The 21,738-nt window shown below is 40.1% G+C and overlaps 2 protein-coding genes across 2 annotated transcripts; one reads left to right on the top strand and one right to left on the bottom strand.

The window, feature by feature from the left end:
• Positions 1-2,325: 2,325 nt before the first annotated feature.
• Positions 2,326-11,903, bottom strand: tspan10 (tetraspanin 10). Its single transcript, XM_057861085.1, has 4 exons — positions 11,753-11,903; positions 10,170-10,299; positions 7,350-7,915; positions 2,326-3,398 (listed from the first exon to the last, which is right to left on the bottom strand). Exons 2-4 carry the CDS (start codon positions 10,266-10,268, stop codon positions 3,092-3,094), a joined length of 972 nt encoding a protein of 323 aa, XP_057717068.1. The 5' UTR covers positions 10,269-10,299; positions 11,753-11,903; the 3' UTR covers positions 2,326-3,091.
• A 1,657-nt stretch (positions 11,904-13,560) lies between these two features.
• LOC130931712 (uncharacterized) lies at positions 13,561-20,560 on the top strand. The gene is made up of 4 exons (XM_057860691.1): positions 13,561-13,746; positions 13,831-13,939; positions 14,007-14,133; positions 18,260-20,560. Exons 1-4 carry the CDS (start codon positions 13,561-13,563, stop codon positions 18,486-18,488), a joined length of 651 nt encoding a protein of 216 aa, XP_057716674.1. The 3' UTR covers positions 18,489-20,560.
• The last annotated feature ends 1,178 nt before the right edge of the window (positions 20,561-21,738 follow it).

Raw genomic sequence — 21,738 nt, forward strand, 5'->3', positions numbered from 1 at the left:
TGAAAAGTGGGGCGTGCAATATTATTCGGCCCCCTTGCATTAATACTTTGTAGCGCCACCTTTTGCTCCAATGACAGCTGCAAGTCGCTTGGGGTATGTTTCTATCAGTTTTGCACATCGAGAGACTGACATTCTTGCCCATTCTTCCTTGCAAAACAGCTCGAGCTCAGTGAGGTTGGATGGAGAGTGTTTGTGAACAGCAGTCTTCAGCTCTTTCCACAGATTCTCGATTGGATTCAGGTCTGGACTTTGACTTGGCCATTCTAACACCAGGATACATTTATTTTTGAACCATTCCATTGTAGATTTGGCTTTATGTTTTGGATCATTGTCCTGTTGGAAGATAAATCTCCGTCCCAGTCTCAGGTCTTGTGCAGATACCAACAGGTTTTCTTTCAGAATGTTCCTGTATTTGGCTGCATCCATCTTCCCGTCAATTTTAACCATCTTTCCTGTCCCTGGTGAAGAAAAACAGGCCCAAACCATGATGCTGCCACCACCATGTTTGACAGTGGGGATGGTGTGTTCAGGGTGATGAGCTGTGTTGCTTTTACGCCAAACATATCGTTTTGCATTGTGGCCAAAAAGTTCAATTTTGGTTTCATCTGACCAGAGCACCTTCTTCCACATGTTTGGTGTGTCTCCCAGGTGGCTTGTGGCAAACTTTAAACGATACTTTTTATGGATATCTTTGAGAAATGGCTTTCTTCTTGCCACTCTTCCATAAAGGCCAGATTTGTGAAGTGTACGACTGATTGTTGTCCTATGGACAGACTCTCGCACCTCAGCTGTATATCTCTGCAGTTCATCCAGAGTGATCATGGGCCTCTTGGCTGCATCTCTGATCAGTTTTCTCCTTGTTTGAGAAGAAAGTTTGGAAGGACGGCCGGGTCTTGGTAGATTTGCAGTGGTCTGATGCTCCTTCCATTTCAATATGATGGCTTGCACAGTGCTCCTTGAGATGTTTAAAGCTTGGGAAATCTTTTTGTATCCAAATCCGGCTTGAAACTTCTCCACAACAGTATCTCGGACCTGCCTGGTGTGTTCCTTGGTTTTCATAATGCTCTCTGCACTTTAAACAGAACCCTGAGACTATCAGAGAGCAGGTGCATTTATACGGACACTTGATTACACACAGGTGGATTCTATTTATCATCATCGGTCATTTAGGACAACATTGGATCATTCAGAGATCCTCACTGAACTTCTGGAGTGAGTTTGCTGCACTGAAAGTAAAGCGGCCGAATAATATTGCACGCCCCACTTGTCAGTTTTTTATTTGTTAAAAAAGTTTAAATTATCCAATAAATGTTGTTCCACTTCACGATTGTGTCCCACTTGTTGTTGATTCTTGACAAAAAAATTAAATTTAATATCTTTATGTTTGAAGCCTGAAATGTGGTGAAAGGTTGCAAGATTCAAGGGGGCGGAATACTTTTGCAAGGCACTGTATTTAGACGGTTTTGGGCTGACAACCACAATTAAGATCATTGCGAGGCTAATCGCCGACAACATACAGTTTCAAATTCAAGATGCTTATTTTTTACACCATCATTACATTTTGAATAATATTTTGCTGGTACCAAGTGAAAGAAGCTGGCCTCGTCTACAGATCATCAGTGAAACAGGTGTGTCCAAACCTTTTGCAAAGGGGGCCAGATTTGGTGTGGTAAAAATGCGGGGGGCTACCTTGGCTGATTTACGTAGAACAATATATTTAAACAAATTTTAGCAAGCCCTTCTGTGTGTCACATTTGCTTTATTATTTTTTTTAATTCATAATTTCAACAGTCTCGTCTTTGTGGCGTTCTCTTTCGACACTCGGGCTCTTGCGAAATACTGCTGCTGTGAAATTAAACTAGCTTCAAGTTGCTATAATTTCTCGCTGCGTATCTTCCTGTAATGTTGTCGTACATGTCAGCGTGTCTTGTTTGGTAATATCACGTCACATCGAACCCTTTGAAAACAGCGACTGTCTCTTTGCAAATGAGGCAGACACAGTTGTTGCGTATTTTATTGAAGAAATTGTCCAATATCCACCTATCCTTGAAGCGTCGGCCATCGCAGTCAACTTTTTTTTTTTTTTTTTTTTTGATTGACGCCATTTTAGAAATCACACAGGGTAATGTTGCTTAGAGTGCTGCTCTTAATGTTTTTCAAAGTTTCGTGAGAATAGGCCGAGTTTCTGTGGAAAAGATAGTTGTAGATATCAGGCTAGCAGATGTCAGGCAGAGAGGGCGAAGACAGCGGGTCGAAAAATATCGATTTAGGCATCAAATATGGATCTGGCGAATGGATAGACTGAAGCTTTTCCACATAACGCCTTTTATGCGACGCATCCAATGAGTTTACAGCGTCTGACAACACCGGGGCTTCCATGAATTGCTCTATAACTTGCACGACTAATTGAAAACAATGAGAATAGGTCTAAAAAATGATGGACAATATGGCGGCCGGATACAGCGACACGTCATTTTGTGATGTAGGTGAGTAGGGTCTATTCACTGCAGTGTAATAAAAATGCTAACAGGTCAATCTGAAATCCATCATAGAAATACTGTCATGAAATGAAAATACACAAACAAAGAGTTGGCTCACATTACTACACACACACACAGTAAATCAATTCCAGGTGTCCTTACCTTGGTATTTTATTAATGACTGTTTTTTATGGACCAAACCATTACTTCATCTCGGCCATAAGTACCTCATTCACCATTGTTATGTCCTTGTGCTTTCCCAACATGTGACCAACACACACTCATTCTTATTTGCAACATCTTAAAAAGACGCCATGGTTTTCAGGGGAAAAAAAAAAACAACACAATTATTTTTCCAACAATGATTTTCAGTTTAAAAGAACAAAAATCTACTGCAAAAATTTTACTGTTACTGAAGCTGTTACTGTTTTTTTACATCTATTGCTTGAGGATGCATTCTAGTTGTCTTTCGAAGTTCCCACTTGATAGACGTCTAATCCATTTGGACTGGGAGTGCTGGCTGCTAGCCCTTCCTCTTCAAATGAATTGGACGTCTAGCACCGTTATGCCAATGTGTTCAATATCAACATACAATTCCAATTTACATCCCGTTACGTGTGAACTTTCTGCCAGTGAATCCTCTGTTGGAGTCGCGTGGTGGCAAAAACAGTCAGGACCTGCACTCCCAGTAGAACCAGAATCACAGTCCCAATGGAGAACTCGTGCTGCTGCAACCACAGCGAGATGTTCCTCAAGCACCCCCCGAGGTAGATCACGCTCTGGGCGCTGAACTCGTCCAGCGACTGGGCGCCCAGGCCGCACTGAGAGTTCCACAACGTCCCGTTCTCCAGCGGGTTAATGCAGCACGTCGCAGGAACGCCACAGGCCATAATTCCCGGAGCGGAGCAGTTGTAGTATCTGCACAATTGGGATTTGGGGAATTATATTCTGTGTGACACAGACAGTTCTCATACAGCAGAGAAGTTTTACATCTGGCCTATCAAATAAAAACCGGATACTATTTACCGTCCCCCTTTTATGTTAATGAATGTAAATGAAAAGGAAAATTAGATAAGAGAACATTTGCTATTACAAAAGGATTCGGACAATTGTAAGGTAAACAAAAATTCCGATTCACGTTTCATCGACTATCATAACTGTTGTCGATTAAGTAGATAATCAAATAGTTGTCAATTAGTTGATTAATCATGGCAGCCCTAGTTGGCAGACATAACAACCCTCTGTAGGAAATCATAAGAACGTCAATGAAAAAATTAGGAAGACTTGAAATAGTGACACTGGTGCTACGGAGATCCCAGTCTTTTGCTAATACAGTGGGGCAAATAAGTATTTAGTCAACCACTAATTGTGCAAGTTCTCCCACTTGAAAATATTAGAGCGGCCTGTAATTATCAACATGGGTAAACCTCAACCATGAGAGACGGAATGTGGAAAAAAAAAACAGAAAATCACATTGTTTGATTTTTAAAGAATTTATTTGCAAATCATGGTGGAAAATAAGTATTTGGTCTATACCAAAAGTTCATCTCAATACTTTGTTATGTACACTTTGCTGGCAATAACGAAGGCCAAACATTTTCTGTAACTCTTCACAAGCTTTTCACACAATGTTGGTGGTATTTTTGCCCATTCCTCTATGCAGATCTCCTCTAGAGCAGTGATGTTTTGGGGCTGTCGTTGGGCAACACGGACTTTAAACTCCCTCCTCACCCCGTGGCGTCGAATTGATAACAAGAACGGGGAGCAAAAATCCCAGAACCACACGGGGGGACCTAGTGAATGACCTACACAGAGCTGGGACCACAGTAACAAAGGCTACTTACTATCAGTAATACAATGTCCCGCTAGGGACTCAAATCCTGCACTGCCAGACGTGTCCCCCTGCTGAAGAAAGTAAACGTCCAGGCCCGTCTGCGGTTCGCTAGAGAGCATTTGGATGATCCAGAAGAGGACTGGGAGAATATGTTATGGTCAGACGAAAACAAAATACAACTTTTTGGGAGAAACACAGGTTCTCTTGTTTAGAGGAAAAACAATACTGAATTGCACCATACCCACTGTGAAGCATGGGGGTGGAAACATCATGCTTTGGGGCTGTTTTTCTGCAAAGGGACCAGGACGACTGATCTGTGTAAAAGAAAGAATGAATGCGGCCATGTATCGAGAGATTTTGAGTGAACATCTCCTTCCATCAGCAAGGGCATTGAAGATGAGACCAGGTCTCAACCCCATAGAAAATCTTTGGAGGGAGTTGAAAGTCCGTGTTGCCCAACGACAGCCCCAAAACATCACTGCTCTAGAGGAGATCTGCATGGAGGAATGGGCCCAAATACCAGCAACAGTGTGTGAAAAGCTTGTGAAGCGTTACAGAAAACGCTTGGCCTCCGTTATTGCCAACAAAGGGTACATAACAAAGTATTGAGATGAACTTTTGGTATGGACCAAATACTTATTTTCCACCATGATTTACAAATAAATTATTTTAAAAAATCAAACAATCAGATTTTCTGTTTTTTCCCCACATTCTGTCTCTCATGGTTGAGGTTTAACCATGTTGACAATTACAGGCCTCTCTAATATTTTCAAGTGGGAGAACTTGCACAATTAGTGGTTGACTAAATACTTATTTGCCCTACTGTATATTCATTCATTATTGTTTCCAGGGGTGGAGATTAGAGGTGTGCTTGGCTTGCAACCACATTCGGCCCCAGGTTTCTAGGGCACCCGGTTTGTGGGCATAAAGCGGGTGTGGTTGGACAGAACTGAAAGATAAGATGATGCATGGAGCTGTAGTATACAGTACCTGACAATAGTTTTGTCGCTTGCATGCACATGGACCTGAAGTGTCCCTCTAATATATTTGTAATCAATATTTTCTTACAAGAAATTGATAATTATAATCCCATGTAATAATCCCAACAGGTTTTGGAATAACATTTCGGTGCCAAACAAAACTGTTGAAAAGTGTTGTGATGTTTACAGCTTGGTAAAGCCCATTGAGTCAATTTTTGCAAAGACATGTTTTGTTGCCTTGTCAAATGATGCACACAATCCCAGATTAGAGGATCACCTGTTACCAATAATGGATCAATTAACCCTCAGGTGTGTATAAAAAGAACCCCAGTGCACTAGACTGCCCAATCAACTGCAACCTGACCTCTGACAAGATGCCTAAGATTCCTCCTGAGACCAAAGTATTAATTATCAAGAGCCTGAAGACCAGGTCCACAGCAGATGTGGCAGACACCTTCAATGTGTCTCAGCGTCAGTTGCAGAGGATAAAAAAATGATATGAACAAACTGGAGACATTTTTGACAAGCCCAGGTCAGGCAGACCCGCAAGACAACTGCTCAGAAGGACCGGTTGTTGGCTGGAAAATCCAAAGCCAGCCCTTTTTCCGCTGCAGCAGAGCTCCACGAGACCTGGTCACCTGAAGTCCCTGTGTCAACCAGAACAGTCTGTCGAATTCTGTTTAGAAATGGCCTCCATGGTCGAATCAGTGCCCAGAAACTTGCATTAAACAAAAGACAATTAAAAAACCCTGTGGCATTTGTCAAGGCCCACAGCCTGTCAAAAGGATGGACGCTGGAAAAGTGGCAAAAGGTGGATTTTTCAGATGACTCTTCCATTGAATTACACCACAGCCGCCGCAAATATTGCAGGGGACCTACTGGAGCCCGCATGGATCCAAGATTCACTCAGAAAACAGTGAAGTTTGGTGTTGGCAAAATCATGGTCTGGGTTTACATCCAGTGCGAGAGATCTGCAGTGTGGAAGGCAACATAAATAGTCTGAAATATCAACAAAGCTTAGCTGCCTCTTACATTCCTAACCATAAAAAGGGACAAATTCTGCAACAGGATGGTGCTCCATCGCATACTTCATTCTCTACCTCAAAGTTCCTCAAGGCAAAGAAGATCAAGATCCTCCAGGACTGGCCAGCCCAGTCACCAGACATTAACATCATTGAGCATGTCTGGGGTAGGATGAAAGAGGAAGCATGGAAGACGAAACCCAAGAATTTTGATGAACTCTGGGAAGCATGCAAGACTGCTTTCTTTGATGTTACGGATGACTTCATCAATAAATTGTATGAATCCTTGCAAAACTGCATGGATGCAGTCCTTCAAGCTCATGGAAGTCATACAAAATATTAAATTTGGATCTCACAGCACCACTACTTAATTCGCTTATGTTATGTAACATATTTTTGCATTTGAAGTACATTTTTTTGTTCAATTTTCACACTACTTTTTGCGGGCAACAAAACTTTTGTCTTGCCAAAATTTGACTTTTATGTCTTCATTAAATGATCAATCTTTTTTCAGTGAAACAAATATATTTTTGTACATTCAACATCATTTGGGAGTGTCTTAGCTTTCATATGAGCCATTTCGGAAACCAATTGAAATATTAAAAGTCAGGTTATTAGCAATTGTTTCTACAAAATGGATAAGCGACAAGACTTTTTTCAGGGACTGTAGTGTAGACGTAGCCTAAGAACAAACATCACCCTTTGGGGGGCCTGTGGATACTCAGTGCACCTGTGCCCTGTTCACATTTGTTCCGCCACTGACTGTACCTTCATCTATCTGAATTCACTGTAACGGTCTATAACAGCGTTTGGCAAACCGGTCCTCAAGGGCCGCTGTGGGTCTTGGTTTTTGTTCCAACCGATCCAGCGCAGACATTTTCCGCTAAAACAAGCAGCACCTTACTTGAATAAACCAAATTGGTGAAAAGGTGTCATCATGTTTGGTTGGAATGAAATCCTGCACCCACTGCGGCCCTTTGCGGAATAGTTTGGAGAGCCCTGGTCGATAAAGTTCACTTTATAGTTCACTCACATGTTGACGTCCCAGTCTCGATACGTATCTGCCCCACAGCACTGCATATTGGACTGAATCTCATCGGTGATGAACCTCAAATCCAGGTCGTCCTGGTAGCGGGCCATGGCGGCCAACATGGCTGATCGCAACATGTTTCCGATTTGCTGTTGCATATTGTACACTATTATAACTGCAAAAACCTGGGCCGTGATGAGCGCCAGCAGGATTCCTGAGAACACCTTCAGCAGGAAACAATTTTCCCGCAAGGCACCCACGCAGCCCGTCAGGCACAGCGACGTCAGCACCAGGCCTAGAGTCACCAGTAGCAACATCGGGTCGGTGCCAATGCTTCCGATTTTCTCCTGAGCGAAGGACTCTTTGCTGATGAGGCCCCAGAAACCCAAGGCGAGAAGAAGCAGGCCCAGAACGGAGAAGGTCAGGTTGCTCAGAACCAGGAGGTACTTGAGAAAGTAGTCCATGAAAGAATAACTGCGGCGGGGCCGGATGGTTTTGAATCTGGGCTCGTGTTCACCGCTTGTGTCCATTTGATGGAGCTCGGTGCTTCCGTGAGGCACTGCATCTCCCTTAGACAAGACAAAATAAAAGTGAATATTGATGTTATCACAGTAAGGACAGTGTACTTTACTTTTACTTATAGTGAAGTTTTGAATATGCCCGGTCACCTACTTAACAACATCGTCAGCCCCAAAAATGAATGATTTTTACATTGATTGCAGTTTTTTTTTTTTTTTTTTTTTTTTACTTTTTAAGACTTGGTTCATGTGTCAAACTGACCCAAGCCACTTACTGACTATATTCTAGTAAGTAAGATAATATTTACAGTTTTTTCCCTTGTTTATTTATTTATTTAAATATACATATAACATTTTATAAAAAAACATAATACATAAAAAGACAAACATGATATATATATATATATATATATATACACACACACACACACACCTGTATATGCGGAAAACACAGACAAAACTGAAAAAGCAGTTTCTTGCACTCCTCTGAAACTGCTGTTTTTTTTTAAGCCAAAACAACTGTTGTGTTTGATAGAACAATATGTCTATATGCTGCCATAGCAGATTCATGGTGCATTAAGCCCCCAAACTATTTTTAATTTGTCCGTTTTACCTTGAAAACCCCTGTTTACAGACGTCGCGCAACTTTTGTTTTAACCCAGCCATAAAACTAAGGTAATTAATTATATTTATCATTCAAAATGTCTGTCATTTTTAGCTTAGAATCATTAATTGGTGTCTAATATTTCATTTAAAAAAAAAAAAAAAAAAAAAAACAGACTTAAAAAAAATTATTCACTCGCACATTTTACTTTTAAACAAATGACGTCACAATGAAAAAAATGGTGTCTGTAAAAAAGTCACGGATATGTACCTCATAACTATCGCTTAATTGTTTTTGTTTTTTTTGTTACTGTCGCATTTTCCCCGATATGTTAGATGATAAATAATCGATCCCAAAAAAAGAAAAAAAATAAATAAATATATGAAAAAGAAAATCTCGACCACTCCTTGATGTCTGCGATTTCTGTATCACGACCCTTGTTATATTGCCATGTTTTACTCATAAAATCCCCAAAAAATCCAGTTATGGCCAATCACAGCTGTGTCTTGACACTCAGTGATACATGCTACATGGAGTTTTTGGATCGAAACACGGTAAGTACGCGATAATATCTCGTTAAAGTCATGGCGTCTGTAATTCTGCTCTCGCATGCTGTCGCCTCTAGATTGGGTTTTGCTGTTTAAAAAACATTAAAAAAAAAAAAAAAAAAAGCCCTCCTGTTCAAAATTTTTCTTCCCCCAGAGATTTTAAGCTTTCCAATAATGTATCACACATGCATATCGGCCAATTTTGAAATTTGGCCAAATTGGGGGTCTCAGAGCGGAACGTCAAGTCACCTGAGTGTTTTCTGCCATATATATATATATATATATATATATATATATATATATATATATATATATATATATATATATATATATATACATATATATATATATATATATATATATACACACACATATATATATATACACAGTATTTAATAATAATAATAATAATAAGAAGAATAAGTAACATAATATAATATATATTACATTTCCATTTCCTTTTTTTTTTTGTTGCAATGCAATTAGTAATTATAAAAAAAAAAGACCAGTTACCGTTCTTTTATCTTTTTATTTCAGAAACTGTAAATAACTTTTAAAAAGAAAAATACATTATTATATATAAATTACATATGTGTAAATTTTTTGTTGTTCTTGAATAAAAAATAAAATTAATACAAATTATATATCCTGCATTTTATTCTTTTTTTGTCTCTTTGATTTAAAAAAATTATATGAATTTTTGAAAACTAAATCATAAAATCCTGCATCTGGCTAGCAACCAGTTCAGGGTGTAATCTGCCTCCTGCCCGTTGTTGTCTGGTATTGGCTCCAGCACCCCCGCGAACCTCGTGAGGATAACCGATTCGGAAGATGAATGAATGAATAAATCAGAAAATATTTGCTACTGAGACGCTCACAAAAGGATTTGGATAATTTTCAGACCAATATGACTCGACTAGCAATTCAGCCGTCGACTCTTTAGATAATCGATCGTTCGATCGCTGCAAACCCTCCAAATCCAAACGGATTGCACATCTATAACAGTCAACGGCAATGAAACATGATCATTCAATGCCAGCCATCCCAGTTAAAATGAATTTGCAGTCTAACACTAGCAATTCAGTGAATGAGTTCATTCACTAACAAGATACAAATTCACTCCACAAAGTAAAATATTGGCGTGGATTATTACCTTTGGTATGAGAGGGCTTGACTCATTTGGCAAGTCATCCTTCTTTGTCCAAGGCCAAGGCACTCTTCTGTCCGCCAAATATCTTTTTATGCTGTTCATCGCTGTGAGACGGTCCTCCAAACGCGTTCTTCTGCCGGTTAGAAAGAAAGAAGCAGGGCATGCGTGGAGTGAGTTGCAGTTGAACATGTGAGGCCGGCCAGGCGCGTTCGGTATGCTACGTTTGGCTGCAGGGGGCTGTCAGGCGAAAGATTTGTTCATCATGTGAGAGTCACAGTTAGGGGATTAGACAGTTATACGCAGTGTGTTTGTGTTACATTACGGACGGAACATCTGACTGAAGAAAGGTTTTACTTCTCTTAGTCGTTTATTGTTGTAAATAAGTGGAAATTAGAACAAATTATTTTTGGGAGTAACCTTTTTAAGTAGTTTAACTTGATTGAATGGGCTGACGCCAGTGGTGGAACAAATGTGACCAGGGCCATTTTCGTGGGCCCTTCAAGATGATCGTCTGATGTTTGGGATGAGGGCGGTGCTAATGGAAATTTTTCTGCAGGCAACAACCAGTCCAGCAAGAGGGGCGGGGGTGTATAAGAGATATTTTAACAATGAAACACTACAACCCCTAGCAAAAAGTATGGAATCACCAGTCTCGGATGAGCACTCACTCAGACATTTTATCGTGTAGAACAAACTCAGATAAAAAGCTTGAAAAAAATTATGAATTGGTTCAAAAGTGCAACTCTTCAGCATTCAGAAACACTAACAGAAATGAATAAAAAACATTGTGATGGTCAGTAAATGTTACTTTTATAGAGCGAGTGCAGGGAAATATATATGGAATCAAAATATGGAATCATGAGAAACAAACAAAGAAATAACAATCAAAACACATCTCTAGTATTTAGTAGCACCACATCTGGCTTTTATGACAGCTTGCAGTCTCTGAGGCATGGACTTGATGAGTATTCTTCATCAATTTGGTGCCAACTCTCTTTGATTGCAATTGCCAGATCATCCTTGCAGGTCGGAGCCTTGCTGTGGACCATTTTTTTCAATTTACACCACAGGTTTTCAATAGGGTTGAGATCTGGGCTATTTGCGGGACATGCCATTGACTGGATCATTATTATGTTATATATATATATATATATATATATATATATATATATATATATATATATATATATATATATATATATATATATATATATATATATATATATATATATCAGAGGTTGCGTTGACATTTTCGTTGTCTGTCATTTTGACTGACAGGGTCATAAAAATCCGGTCATAGTCTATTTTTACCGGTCACTTAAATTTTTAAAATGATAATGATGACATATTCAATAGTATTTAGTTTTCATTCATTTTTAATTAATATTGTAACGCTTGCTTGGCGGCGAAAAATTAGACACGGGAGTCGTGGTATTTTTCTCCCTTATTACTCTGCTTACCGCCAACAACTCCGCCCCCAAAGAAAAAGAGGCAACGATATAGACCCCAATCACCAACGTCACACAATGATCTTAATTGTGGTTGTCAGCTCAAAATCTTCTAAATATATATTAAATGCATCTTACCAGATATAAAATGACTACTACATAGTCTGTGGTGATCGTTTGGTGCCCAGATTTCTTGTCGAATTACAGCAGTCCATCTCGCTCTCATCCTCCCGGGTCTCTCAGAATACGGTAGAACTTCAAGTCTCACCGTCTATCTTTTCTGTTACAGCAACCAACCGCCACACACGCCTTCACCATTTTGATTATTGATATTAACGAGCAGAAAAACACGCCGTAATAGGAGGCATGTACGTAGCGGTAATGTGTTAACATGAACAGCTGACACACAATATGGCGGCTCCAGTCAGGGGGGCGGAGTTGTGGCGTCATGTGATTGGGCGGCAATCTTGTCCATCAATTGGATGACGCGCTGGCACACCGGGTGCACCAATAAGAACCTCGCGTTGATGTGTCAATCACGGTGCCGCCGCCAGACCCCGGTGACGCTACAATATTCTGACAGAAGAGCCAACGACGTCATGCATTAAGAGAGACAATAGCTAATTAATATGCTAACTCGCCACCCTGTGGTCTGGGGTGTGAATTGCAACCTGTCAAAATGACGGACGGACGTCAGTTTTTTCCATCACCGTTTTAAAAAACCGGTCAACGACGGAAAATATCCGGTTAACGCGACCCCTGATATATTAAAAGGGATGGACATGGTCAGCAATTGTTGCTGACCATGTATGTATGCTGAGTATTGTACTCAGGTAGGCTGTGGCGTTCCAACGATGCTCAATTACCAAGGGGCCCAAAGAGTGCCAAGAAAATATTCCCCACACCATTACACTACCACCACCAGCCTGAACCGTTGATACAAGGCAGGATGGATCCATGCTTTCATGTTGTTGATGCCAAATTCTGACCCTACCATCCGAATGTCGCAGCAGAAATCGAGACTCATCAGACCAGGCAACGTTTTTCCAATCTTCTTTTGTCCAATTTCGATGAGCTTGTTCAAACTGTAGCCTCAGTTTCCTGTTCTTAGCTGAAAGGAGTGGCACCTGGCGTGGTCTTATGCTGCTGTAGCCCATCTGCCTCAAAGTTCGACGTACTGTGCGTTCAGAGATGCTCTTCCCCTACCTTGGTTGTAATGGGTGGTTATTTGAGTCACTGTTGCCTTTCTATGAGCTCGAACCAGTCTGGTCATTCTCCTCTGACCTCTGGCATCAACAAGGCATTTCCGCCCACAGAACTGCCGCTCACTGGATATTTTTTCTTTTTCGGATCATTCTCTGTAAACCCTAGAGATGGTTGTGCGGGAAAATCCCAGTAGATCAGCAGTTTCTGAAATACTCAGACCAGCCCTTCTGGCACTAACAACCATGCCACGTTCAAAGTCACTCAAATCACCTTTCTTCCCCATACTGATGCTCAGTTTGAACTGCAGGAGATTGTCTTAAACCATGTCTACATGCCTAAATGCACTGAGTTGCCGCCATGTGATTGGCTGATTAGAAATTAAGTGTTAACGAGCAGTTGGACAGGTGTACCTAATAAAGTGGCCGGTGAGTGTAGTTTTTTAAAAAATATCTCTGCGAGCCGCTACTCCCCATCCCGTTTATGATTATTGCACCCAGACCCTGCTCACATTTGTTCCACCACTGCTTGCATGTGCCTTATATTTTGCGTAGAAATTAATTTCAATGCAATGAATCTATTCTGATTCCTCAAACTCCCCCGAACACAAAACACCAATTTGCGCTTATTACATCATCAAAGTGCAGGCCGAGTGTTGTCGGCCAGATGTGTGGCCACGCTGGCTTACGGCAGGCTGTAAGAATGCTGAAAGTGGCGTTTTACTGCTTTACCTTCCCCAAAACATGAACGGCATTAATAAAAGCACACAGACGGCCAATCATCTGGAACACAGTAGTTTGTGTGCAACGTGTGTTGACTATGAAGTGGGAGTGTTTCTGGGAGGCACGAGGCAGAAACCATCAAGTGCGAGATCGAGGATTGCCTCAGACTGTTTTGCTGCAGTGACCCAAGAAGACCAAAAAGGAAAGGTAAGACATCTTTACACCACTTTGACAGTTGTCACCAGCTGCCAAAATATGAATTTTATTGTTTAATTTTGTTTTAATTCCTAGAACCAAGAGAAAAAAATGCACTTTAGAGTGGTTCTTCTCCTCCTCGGTATCTCCCAAATTGTTCCTTCCCAGGAATGGAAACATGAGACGTCACATTGGTACCCAAAAGGTCAGGATTCGTCCGCCCCTTCCAAATAATATTACAAGAACATGTGTGTTTTTTTGTTGTTGTGTAGAGCCCAAAGATACCAAGATCTGCGCCAACCTGACGCAAATTCTGGACAACTGGAAATTTGCCATTTTAACACGAGTTAAAGAGCTGCTCATCAATGACCACCACTCTGTCCTTCCGGAATACAGCCGGTTTGTCAGTCCTGTCTTCTTTTCTATCTTAAAGCATTTGATGATTATATCGACATCGTATTTTCATGATCAGTTTTGGGCCAATATGCATGTTGCCTTCAAAGTGAATGTTGAAGCCTTTTGTCTTAGTACAAGGTTGTTCACAATTTAGGGCAGCACATATTCTTGTTGACCATTAGCTTTCTCCAATTAAGATGCTTGGGATTTGTTATGTGAGCAGACCATTTGCGTTTATTGTGCAAAAATTAAATGAACTATAAATGATTGAAAAATTCAAGTAAATTCTTACCTCATTGCATATAACTACTGCGTTACCAGAAAGAATTAGTCACCGAGAAAACTAAAAAAGAAATAAAATTAGGGCTGTCAAAATTATCGCGTTAACGGGCGGTAATTAATTTTTTAAAATTAATCACGTTAAAATATTTGACACAATTAACGCACATGCCCCGCTCAGACAGATTTAAATGACAGTACAGTGAAATGCCAACATGTTAATTGTGTTTTGTGGAGTTTTGCCGCCCTCTGCTGGCGCTTGGGTGCGACTGATTTTATAGGCTTCAGCACCCATGAGCATTGTGTAAGTAATTATTGACATCAACAATGGTGGGCTACTAGTTTATTTTTTGATTGAAAATTTTACAAATGTTATTCAAACGAAAACATTAAGAGGGTTTTAATATAAAGTTTCCATAACTTGTACTAGCATTTATCTTTTAAGAAGAAGAGTCTTTCTATCCATGGATCGCTTTAACAAAATGTTAATAATTTTAATGCCATCTTGTTGATTTTTTATTATAATAAACAAATACAGTCCTTATGTACCGTATGTTGAATGTATATATCCATCTTGTGTCTTATCTTTCCATTCCAACAATAATTTACAGAAAAATATGGCATATTTTATAGATGGTTTGAATTGCGATTAATTACGATTAATTAATTTTTAAGCTGTAATCAACTCGATTAAAAATTTTAATCGCTTGATAGCCCTAAATAAAATACAAAACTCGGTGCAAAAAGCCCAGCAAAATGCATCTTGATAACTGCATTGGCATGTCCTATGATTTCCTGCCTGTATTTGTATGCTTTGGTCGCCCCCTAGTGGCCCTTTGGGCTTGACAACTTTAACGTGATTGAATTGTGAATGATTCTTATTTAATTAAGGACATTTTGGCTCATTTCCATTTAGATTATTTATATGAGATGTTTATTTCCTATATCTTTAGTCGAAGTTCTTCTCTTATTTTTCACAGAATGTTTATTTTATTTGGAAAAGCTTGAAGTTTTTACATTTATCATTATTAAAATACAATTAGCAATGACGCTTTAAGTGCGCGACCGCAGATATTGGTATCGGTTTATATCGGTATCGGATTTTGGGAGATGGACAATATCGGGATATCGGTTAAAAAGTCATTATCGGACAACTCTAATTGACAGTGGTAAAATAAAATAACAAACTCATTCTACATCGACTACATTGTAACTTTGCCATATTGCCACTTAGAGTACTCACCAAGGAAAAACATCAACTTTCTTACTGTTCTAAAGGCTTGAATACTATTTCATAATGTTATTATAATGTTATTACAGTGTTATTTCATAAATTGGCTGCCAGTGACAGTGATGGACAGACCAGAATGTTTTAAAATTGACCAAACAGTAACTTAGGCTTTATACCACTTAGATAAGAGGTTTCAAACTCAAGGTCGGGGGCCAGATCTGGCCCACAATGTCATTTTTTTCTGGCCCGGGAAAGTAGATCATGTGCATTGATTTCATTTTGTTTTCTTCAGTGAATGTGATAGTCACTTTTCTCACAGACACCATATAACTGTTTGCATTAGTCTAACACATTCTTATAGTAAAGCATTTAACTACAGTTTAGGCAGACTTCACTCCATGCCCTTTTACACAGTAAAGTGGACCAGCTTATCAGCCCTCGCTTGATAGGCGAAGGGAAAGACGTCAGCAACTCTTCGGTGGGGTCAGGACACCTCCGCCCTACCAAGGCAACAAGTTGATAGCACAGCGCCTTAGACGTCAAGACATTTCTCAGTTGCCGTGGTAACCACGTCCCAGCCACGAAAGATGACACACGAACTTGACCGCCCAAACCTGCCACAGAAGGATTATGCCAAGACAACACCCAGGCACGCCTTCCGCCCGGCCCACTGCACCGCAGTTTTCAAAAGACTACACAGTTAGCCAACAACTGTCGATTCTCGGGGACATTTTGATGTATCCGTTGTTTTGTTGACCCTGAATCCAGCCTTGCCTCTCCGTCATCTGTTTTTGCCTTGCTTTTTGATCACTGCCGAAGAATAAATTGTCAACCTGTTTTTGGTGAGCCTTCTTTAAACCGTTTAAAATGGAGTCAGTACAAAGGGTTAACACCGGAGTGGACGTGCGGAGTTTGGCCTTTCCGGCGGACTTGCTGGGGCTGCCTACTGGTTCGGCTGTCGCAGTTCCGGCGGCTTGAATTCCTTCATCAGTAAAATGAAATTTAAATTGTTGGCAGCCAATGAGTTAAAAAAATATCATATAAATATGATCTAAAAGTAATATAAGTAATAATAAAGTAGAATAGTTGTAGTTAGAGTTGTCCAATTATGACTTTTAACCGATAAAACTGATGTTCTCCAACTCAAAAAATCCGATACCGATATATACGGTCAACTGAAGTTATAGAAAATAAATGTCCCATATGAATGATATGAATTAAAATCAGCCAAAATGTTCATCATTAAATAAAAGGAATCATTCGCAATGAAATGACGTTTACAGTACTTACCCTAAAGAACCACTGGGGGGCGACGAAAACATTACACATACAGGCAGGCAATCAAAGGGCATAGAAATGCAATGACAATTTCCAAGATGCGTTTTGCTGGGTTTTTGCAAAGATTTTTGTATTTTATTACTTTTCTAGTTTTCTTAGTGAATATGTATTTATGATAACAGGGGAGTTATATGTAATGAGTTTGTGTTTCCTTATTTTTCAATAATTTAATTTTTGCACCACTAATGCAAATGGTCAGCTCACATAACAAATCCAAAGCATCTTAGTTTGAAGGTTTCTAATGGTCAATAAATTGGCTTGTACATTGACATTGAAGGCAACATGCTTGCTCAAAACTGATAATGAATAACCAATGTTGATATCAGTCCATATAATTAGGGGCAGTTTACATGGCGAATCTGCGACACAAAGACGCAATGACTAAGTTGCGGACTCGCCTTGCGTGCATATGGTGTCGGCGAAGACGGAAGGCGAGGACGAAAAATTCTGAATCCTGCCTCCAAAGTGGAAGAATCCAATTGCGGGAGGTTGAGGGGGGCTTCCTCGGCATGCATATGAAAGGCTCCTGCGGCACGAGACCGCGCTGTTAACGTCAGCACTCGTACGCGTCACGTTGGGCGTGCGCAGCGGTGCTACTAAACATTAAAAACAGCAAATATGGCGGAACGTCGGCTTTAATTTACTGTTTTAATAATATTTTTAAATTAAATATGTTGAACGTTTCAATCTTTGTGCCTTTTTGAACAAAAGAAAAATGACATTGCTTCGAGTGGACGGGCATATTTTTTTCCGGGCTGAGGGAGCTTGGTGGGGTCAAAGCGCATCATTCTCTGTCGCCCAGTAAATCTACACTGCCCCCTAGGGCCTGGCATGAATACTACATCGTTTTCATGTGGAATTGCGACATTGTTCAAATGGAGACGGAAATGCAAATGCAAATTTGAAATTGTTCGTATTCTCGGAGAGTCACCATGTAAACGGCCCCTTAGAAATGCTGTTATCAGGCGATACTATCGGCTATCTGTTTATATCACACAACTATAGTTGTAGTAACAATTATGTAACATCCCCCTTTTGACCACAATTGGTCAACGCAAGCTGGCTCTACTTTGCGATGAGCTCATCGCAAGACAGCCCCAGAGGAAAATTGGAAATCGATCAAAGCGGCCGTGACAAATGTGTTTATGTAATCTGGCAAATGCGTTCCATTCGCCCACAGCACATAACTTGTTTTTGTTTTGAGTCGTAATCCACATTTGACGGAAAAGTGATAATCACGACCGGCTAATCATCCTTCCGTGGTAACGTGTGTCACTGCAGGATTGCCCCGCTGTCAAACGCTCTGGGGGAGCTTCACAGACAGTTCGACGACCTCAAGCGCGATCTGGCAAGCCTCACTGTTAAGTTTGATGGCGTGGAGGCTTTTGTGGACCGTGTCACGGAGCGAGGCTTCCCGCAAAGGCCTCGACAGGGCGCTGGTCTCAGGTCAGGCCAGATGAGAGTTTTACAGCCAATAAGAGTGAGAAGAAGAGGGTTACACAGAGCCTAGTGTTGTGTTCTTCCTTTCTGAAATTAAACATCCAAGTGCGTAAATATTTTGTTTTTCTGAGCGAGACATTCTTCACTACTAATCTGCATAATAACTGCTCCAACACAAAATCTCCCCACAAATGATGAGTTAAAAGTTAAGACAACACCTTAATCATGTACATTCCAGTGGAAATAATCCTGTTTAATTAAAAAAATAATAGTAATAATAATAATAACAAACGCCAGTATTTTAGGGAAGCGGCAATCAGACACTTTATCAATGCCAGCGCTATTTACTGTAAGCCAATCAAATATGAGGATGCCAAATTGCTGTTATAAAATTGACCTGTTCTCGAGTCTAGCAGTGTATTTGTGTGTGTGCATAACTGACATCACAAAATGGCTGCTTCAGTGGCAAAACAAATGTTAACAGGGCCCAGGTGCGATGAGCGTAAACGCCACCCCACCCCGGAACAACCGGCTGGCAGAGATAATTCAGCTAGCCACATCATCTTACCTTTCTGTTTGACCCTCATCTTGCCAAACCACGTCCACTTTACACCCACAAACCAGGCCCTACTAAGGTTGTCTTTCACTTTTAGATCCGTGTAAGCGAATGGTATATCTTGTGTGTTTGGTGGGGCTTGCGTGCGGCTGGATGTGATTGGGCGCGCTCAGGTGGTGGGTCCCGGTGCCGGGACTGGCGGTGGGGCGGCGTAAGGTCGGTTGCCAACAGGATTACACTCACAAGGGATTCACACGATTACTGGGTTCTAGATCACACAGCTGATTTTTGTACACTCTACCCCTCTCAATCACTTAGCTTATAGACTTCCCCACCCCCCTCCGCTTGTTTCCCTGATCAACAGGCCCCCCACATGGTGTCAACCAGAAATACATCTAGCTGATAATAACACCAACATATTAATAGTTAGTGTAGGCGTTCAATGTATTTCTTGTTGTTGTTTGTGTTTCTTTTCTTTCTTCTCTTGTGTTTCTTTTCTTTTGTTTCCCCATAACCCCTTCCTGTTCGCTGCTTTGTCATAATAAAGGAAATATGTTGAATGATCACAATGGGAGTAAGTCATACTCTCAATGTGAAACATTAAAACTGTTCAGACCAAACGTACATTTAGACTTCCATTCTCCGTGTCAAACAGCTGAGCAGCACAGGTTTACCATAAAAAAAAAAGAAAAAGTAATGAGTAACATTGTGAGCAACTGCTTGCAATGTATGATTTTATTTTTTCTTTAAACAATGGTATTTTTTTCTCAGCACAACTTCATATAAATGAACTGTCAATAATACACTGTAGTAGAGATGTGATGCGATCGGGTCCGATCACGTCATTTTCAAAGTATTGGAATCGGCAAAAAAATATCGGCCATGCTTTTTTAAACATATATATATTTTAATTAAATCGTTTTCTAATTGTATTTAACGTTACAGACATAATATGCTACACTCATCCAGAGTCTTTAATTTAGGCTTAAGGTAGGGTTATCAAAAATATCCCGATAAAGGCGGCAATTAGTTTATCAAAAAATGCGTCACGTTAAAATATTTAACGCTATTAATAAATGCGCTGCACGACCCTCTCACTCATTGTCGCGCTCAATCTGTAATGACGCCGTTGTACCTATATAGAGAGATAAAAGGCATCGCATAATGAGTAGAGTGAATTTTGGCAGCCATTGGAGCCTTTCTTCAATTGGCTATAACCATGCAATCCCTCTCCCTGTGACTAGAAATATCATGGGAAGCAATGTGAGGAAGCAAGGTAGCAACTGATCTTTGGCTTAACACCTTAAATTATTTCCCAAAGCAGAGAAGATATATCCATTGGTAGCACGATGCACAGTCATGGTTTTACTTCCCATCATGCATTGGGGCTTGGCTGCAGTATCATTTACTGAAAGCTCACCAGATACACTTGATGGCAATATTTAGTCACAATACACAAAGTCACAAGTCTTTCTATCCGTGGATCCCTCTCACAGAAAGAATGTTAATAATGTAAATGCCATCTTGAGGATTTATTGTCATAATAAACAAATACAGTACTTATGTACTGTATGTTGAATGTATATATTTGTCCGAGTTTTATTCATTTTTTTCTTAATGCATTGCCAAAATATATATGATCGGGAAAAATTATCGGGAATGATTGGAATTGAATCGGGAGCAAAAAAAAAAGCAATCGGATCGGGAAATATCAGGATCGACAGATACTCAAACTAGAACGATCGGGGTCGGATCGGGAGCAAAAAAACATGATCGGAACAACCCTACACTGTAGTATAACCTATTACATTACCATGTTAGGCCAGAAAGACAAAAATAATGGAATTTAGACCAGAGCAACACAATGAAACATCACCCTTCCAAAGAGCATGACTGCCCTCTAGTGGAGAAAAAACATTGCTACCTTGATTGGCGTAAAGAGTTATGTGGCTACTGTTGTGATGTCTCATTGGTGAAACTGAGACAGCCACTGTTGGCCTCTTTGGCAAAAACAAAGTCAATATGGGGAATAAAAAGGAAAAATGTAACTACTCTTGTGTAGCCCAAAGTAACGGAGTAGGAGTAGCGTTTCTTCTTAACAATTTTTTCTTAAAAATTTACTCAAGTAAATGTAATGGATAAAATGTAATGCATTACTATCCACTCTGCAATAGAGCGGATGATAATGTTGAATAAAATTTAAGATTTCAATGACCCTACCCCCAAAAAATACTCATAATTTTGTACTTACTCTTACATTTAACCCTTGATAAAGCACAATTTTAAACATTATCAATTCCCTTTGACGCAAGCTCCCAAATCTTGTCTTTCAAAGCACAGTTAGGACATTTAGTAATGGCTGTTAATGTTGACTTGGGGTTGCCTCCCTCAGGCAGCAGGTCCACAAAAAACATAAATCATGAATAAGTTACGCCTTTATAAAAATGGTTGTCACCATGAGCACCCGTCAATTTGTTATTATAAATACCTTGACTCTTGAATGTACGCTCAATATTCTGATGGTGGCAGTGGTAGTGATGGCAGTAGTCATGATGATGGTGGCGATGATGATGATATTGAAAAGTGACCTTGCCCCCCTTAAAATTTTAAGGACTGAAAACGGGGTGGTACCAAAAAAAAAAAAAAAACAAAGAAAAAAAACCTTGGCTTCTTCCCACCCATTTCAATTTGTACACCCATTATTTTGTTGTAATTGTCCTATTATTTTCCTATTTACTACTATTATTTTCTTCTCTTGTTGTTG

The sequence above is a fragment of the Corythoichthys intestinalis genome, chromosome 16 (assembly GCF_030265065.1).
Source record: "Corythoichthys intestinalis isolate RoL2023-P3 chromosome 16, ASM3026506v1, whole genome shotgun sequence".
In the NCBI taxonomy this organism is placed as follows: Eukaryota; Metazoa; Chordata; class Actinopteri; order Syngnathiformes; family Syngnathidae; genus Corythoichthys; species Corythoichthys intestinalis.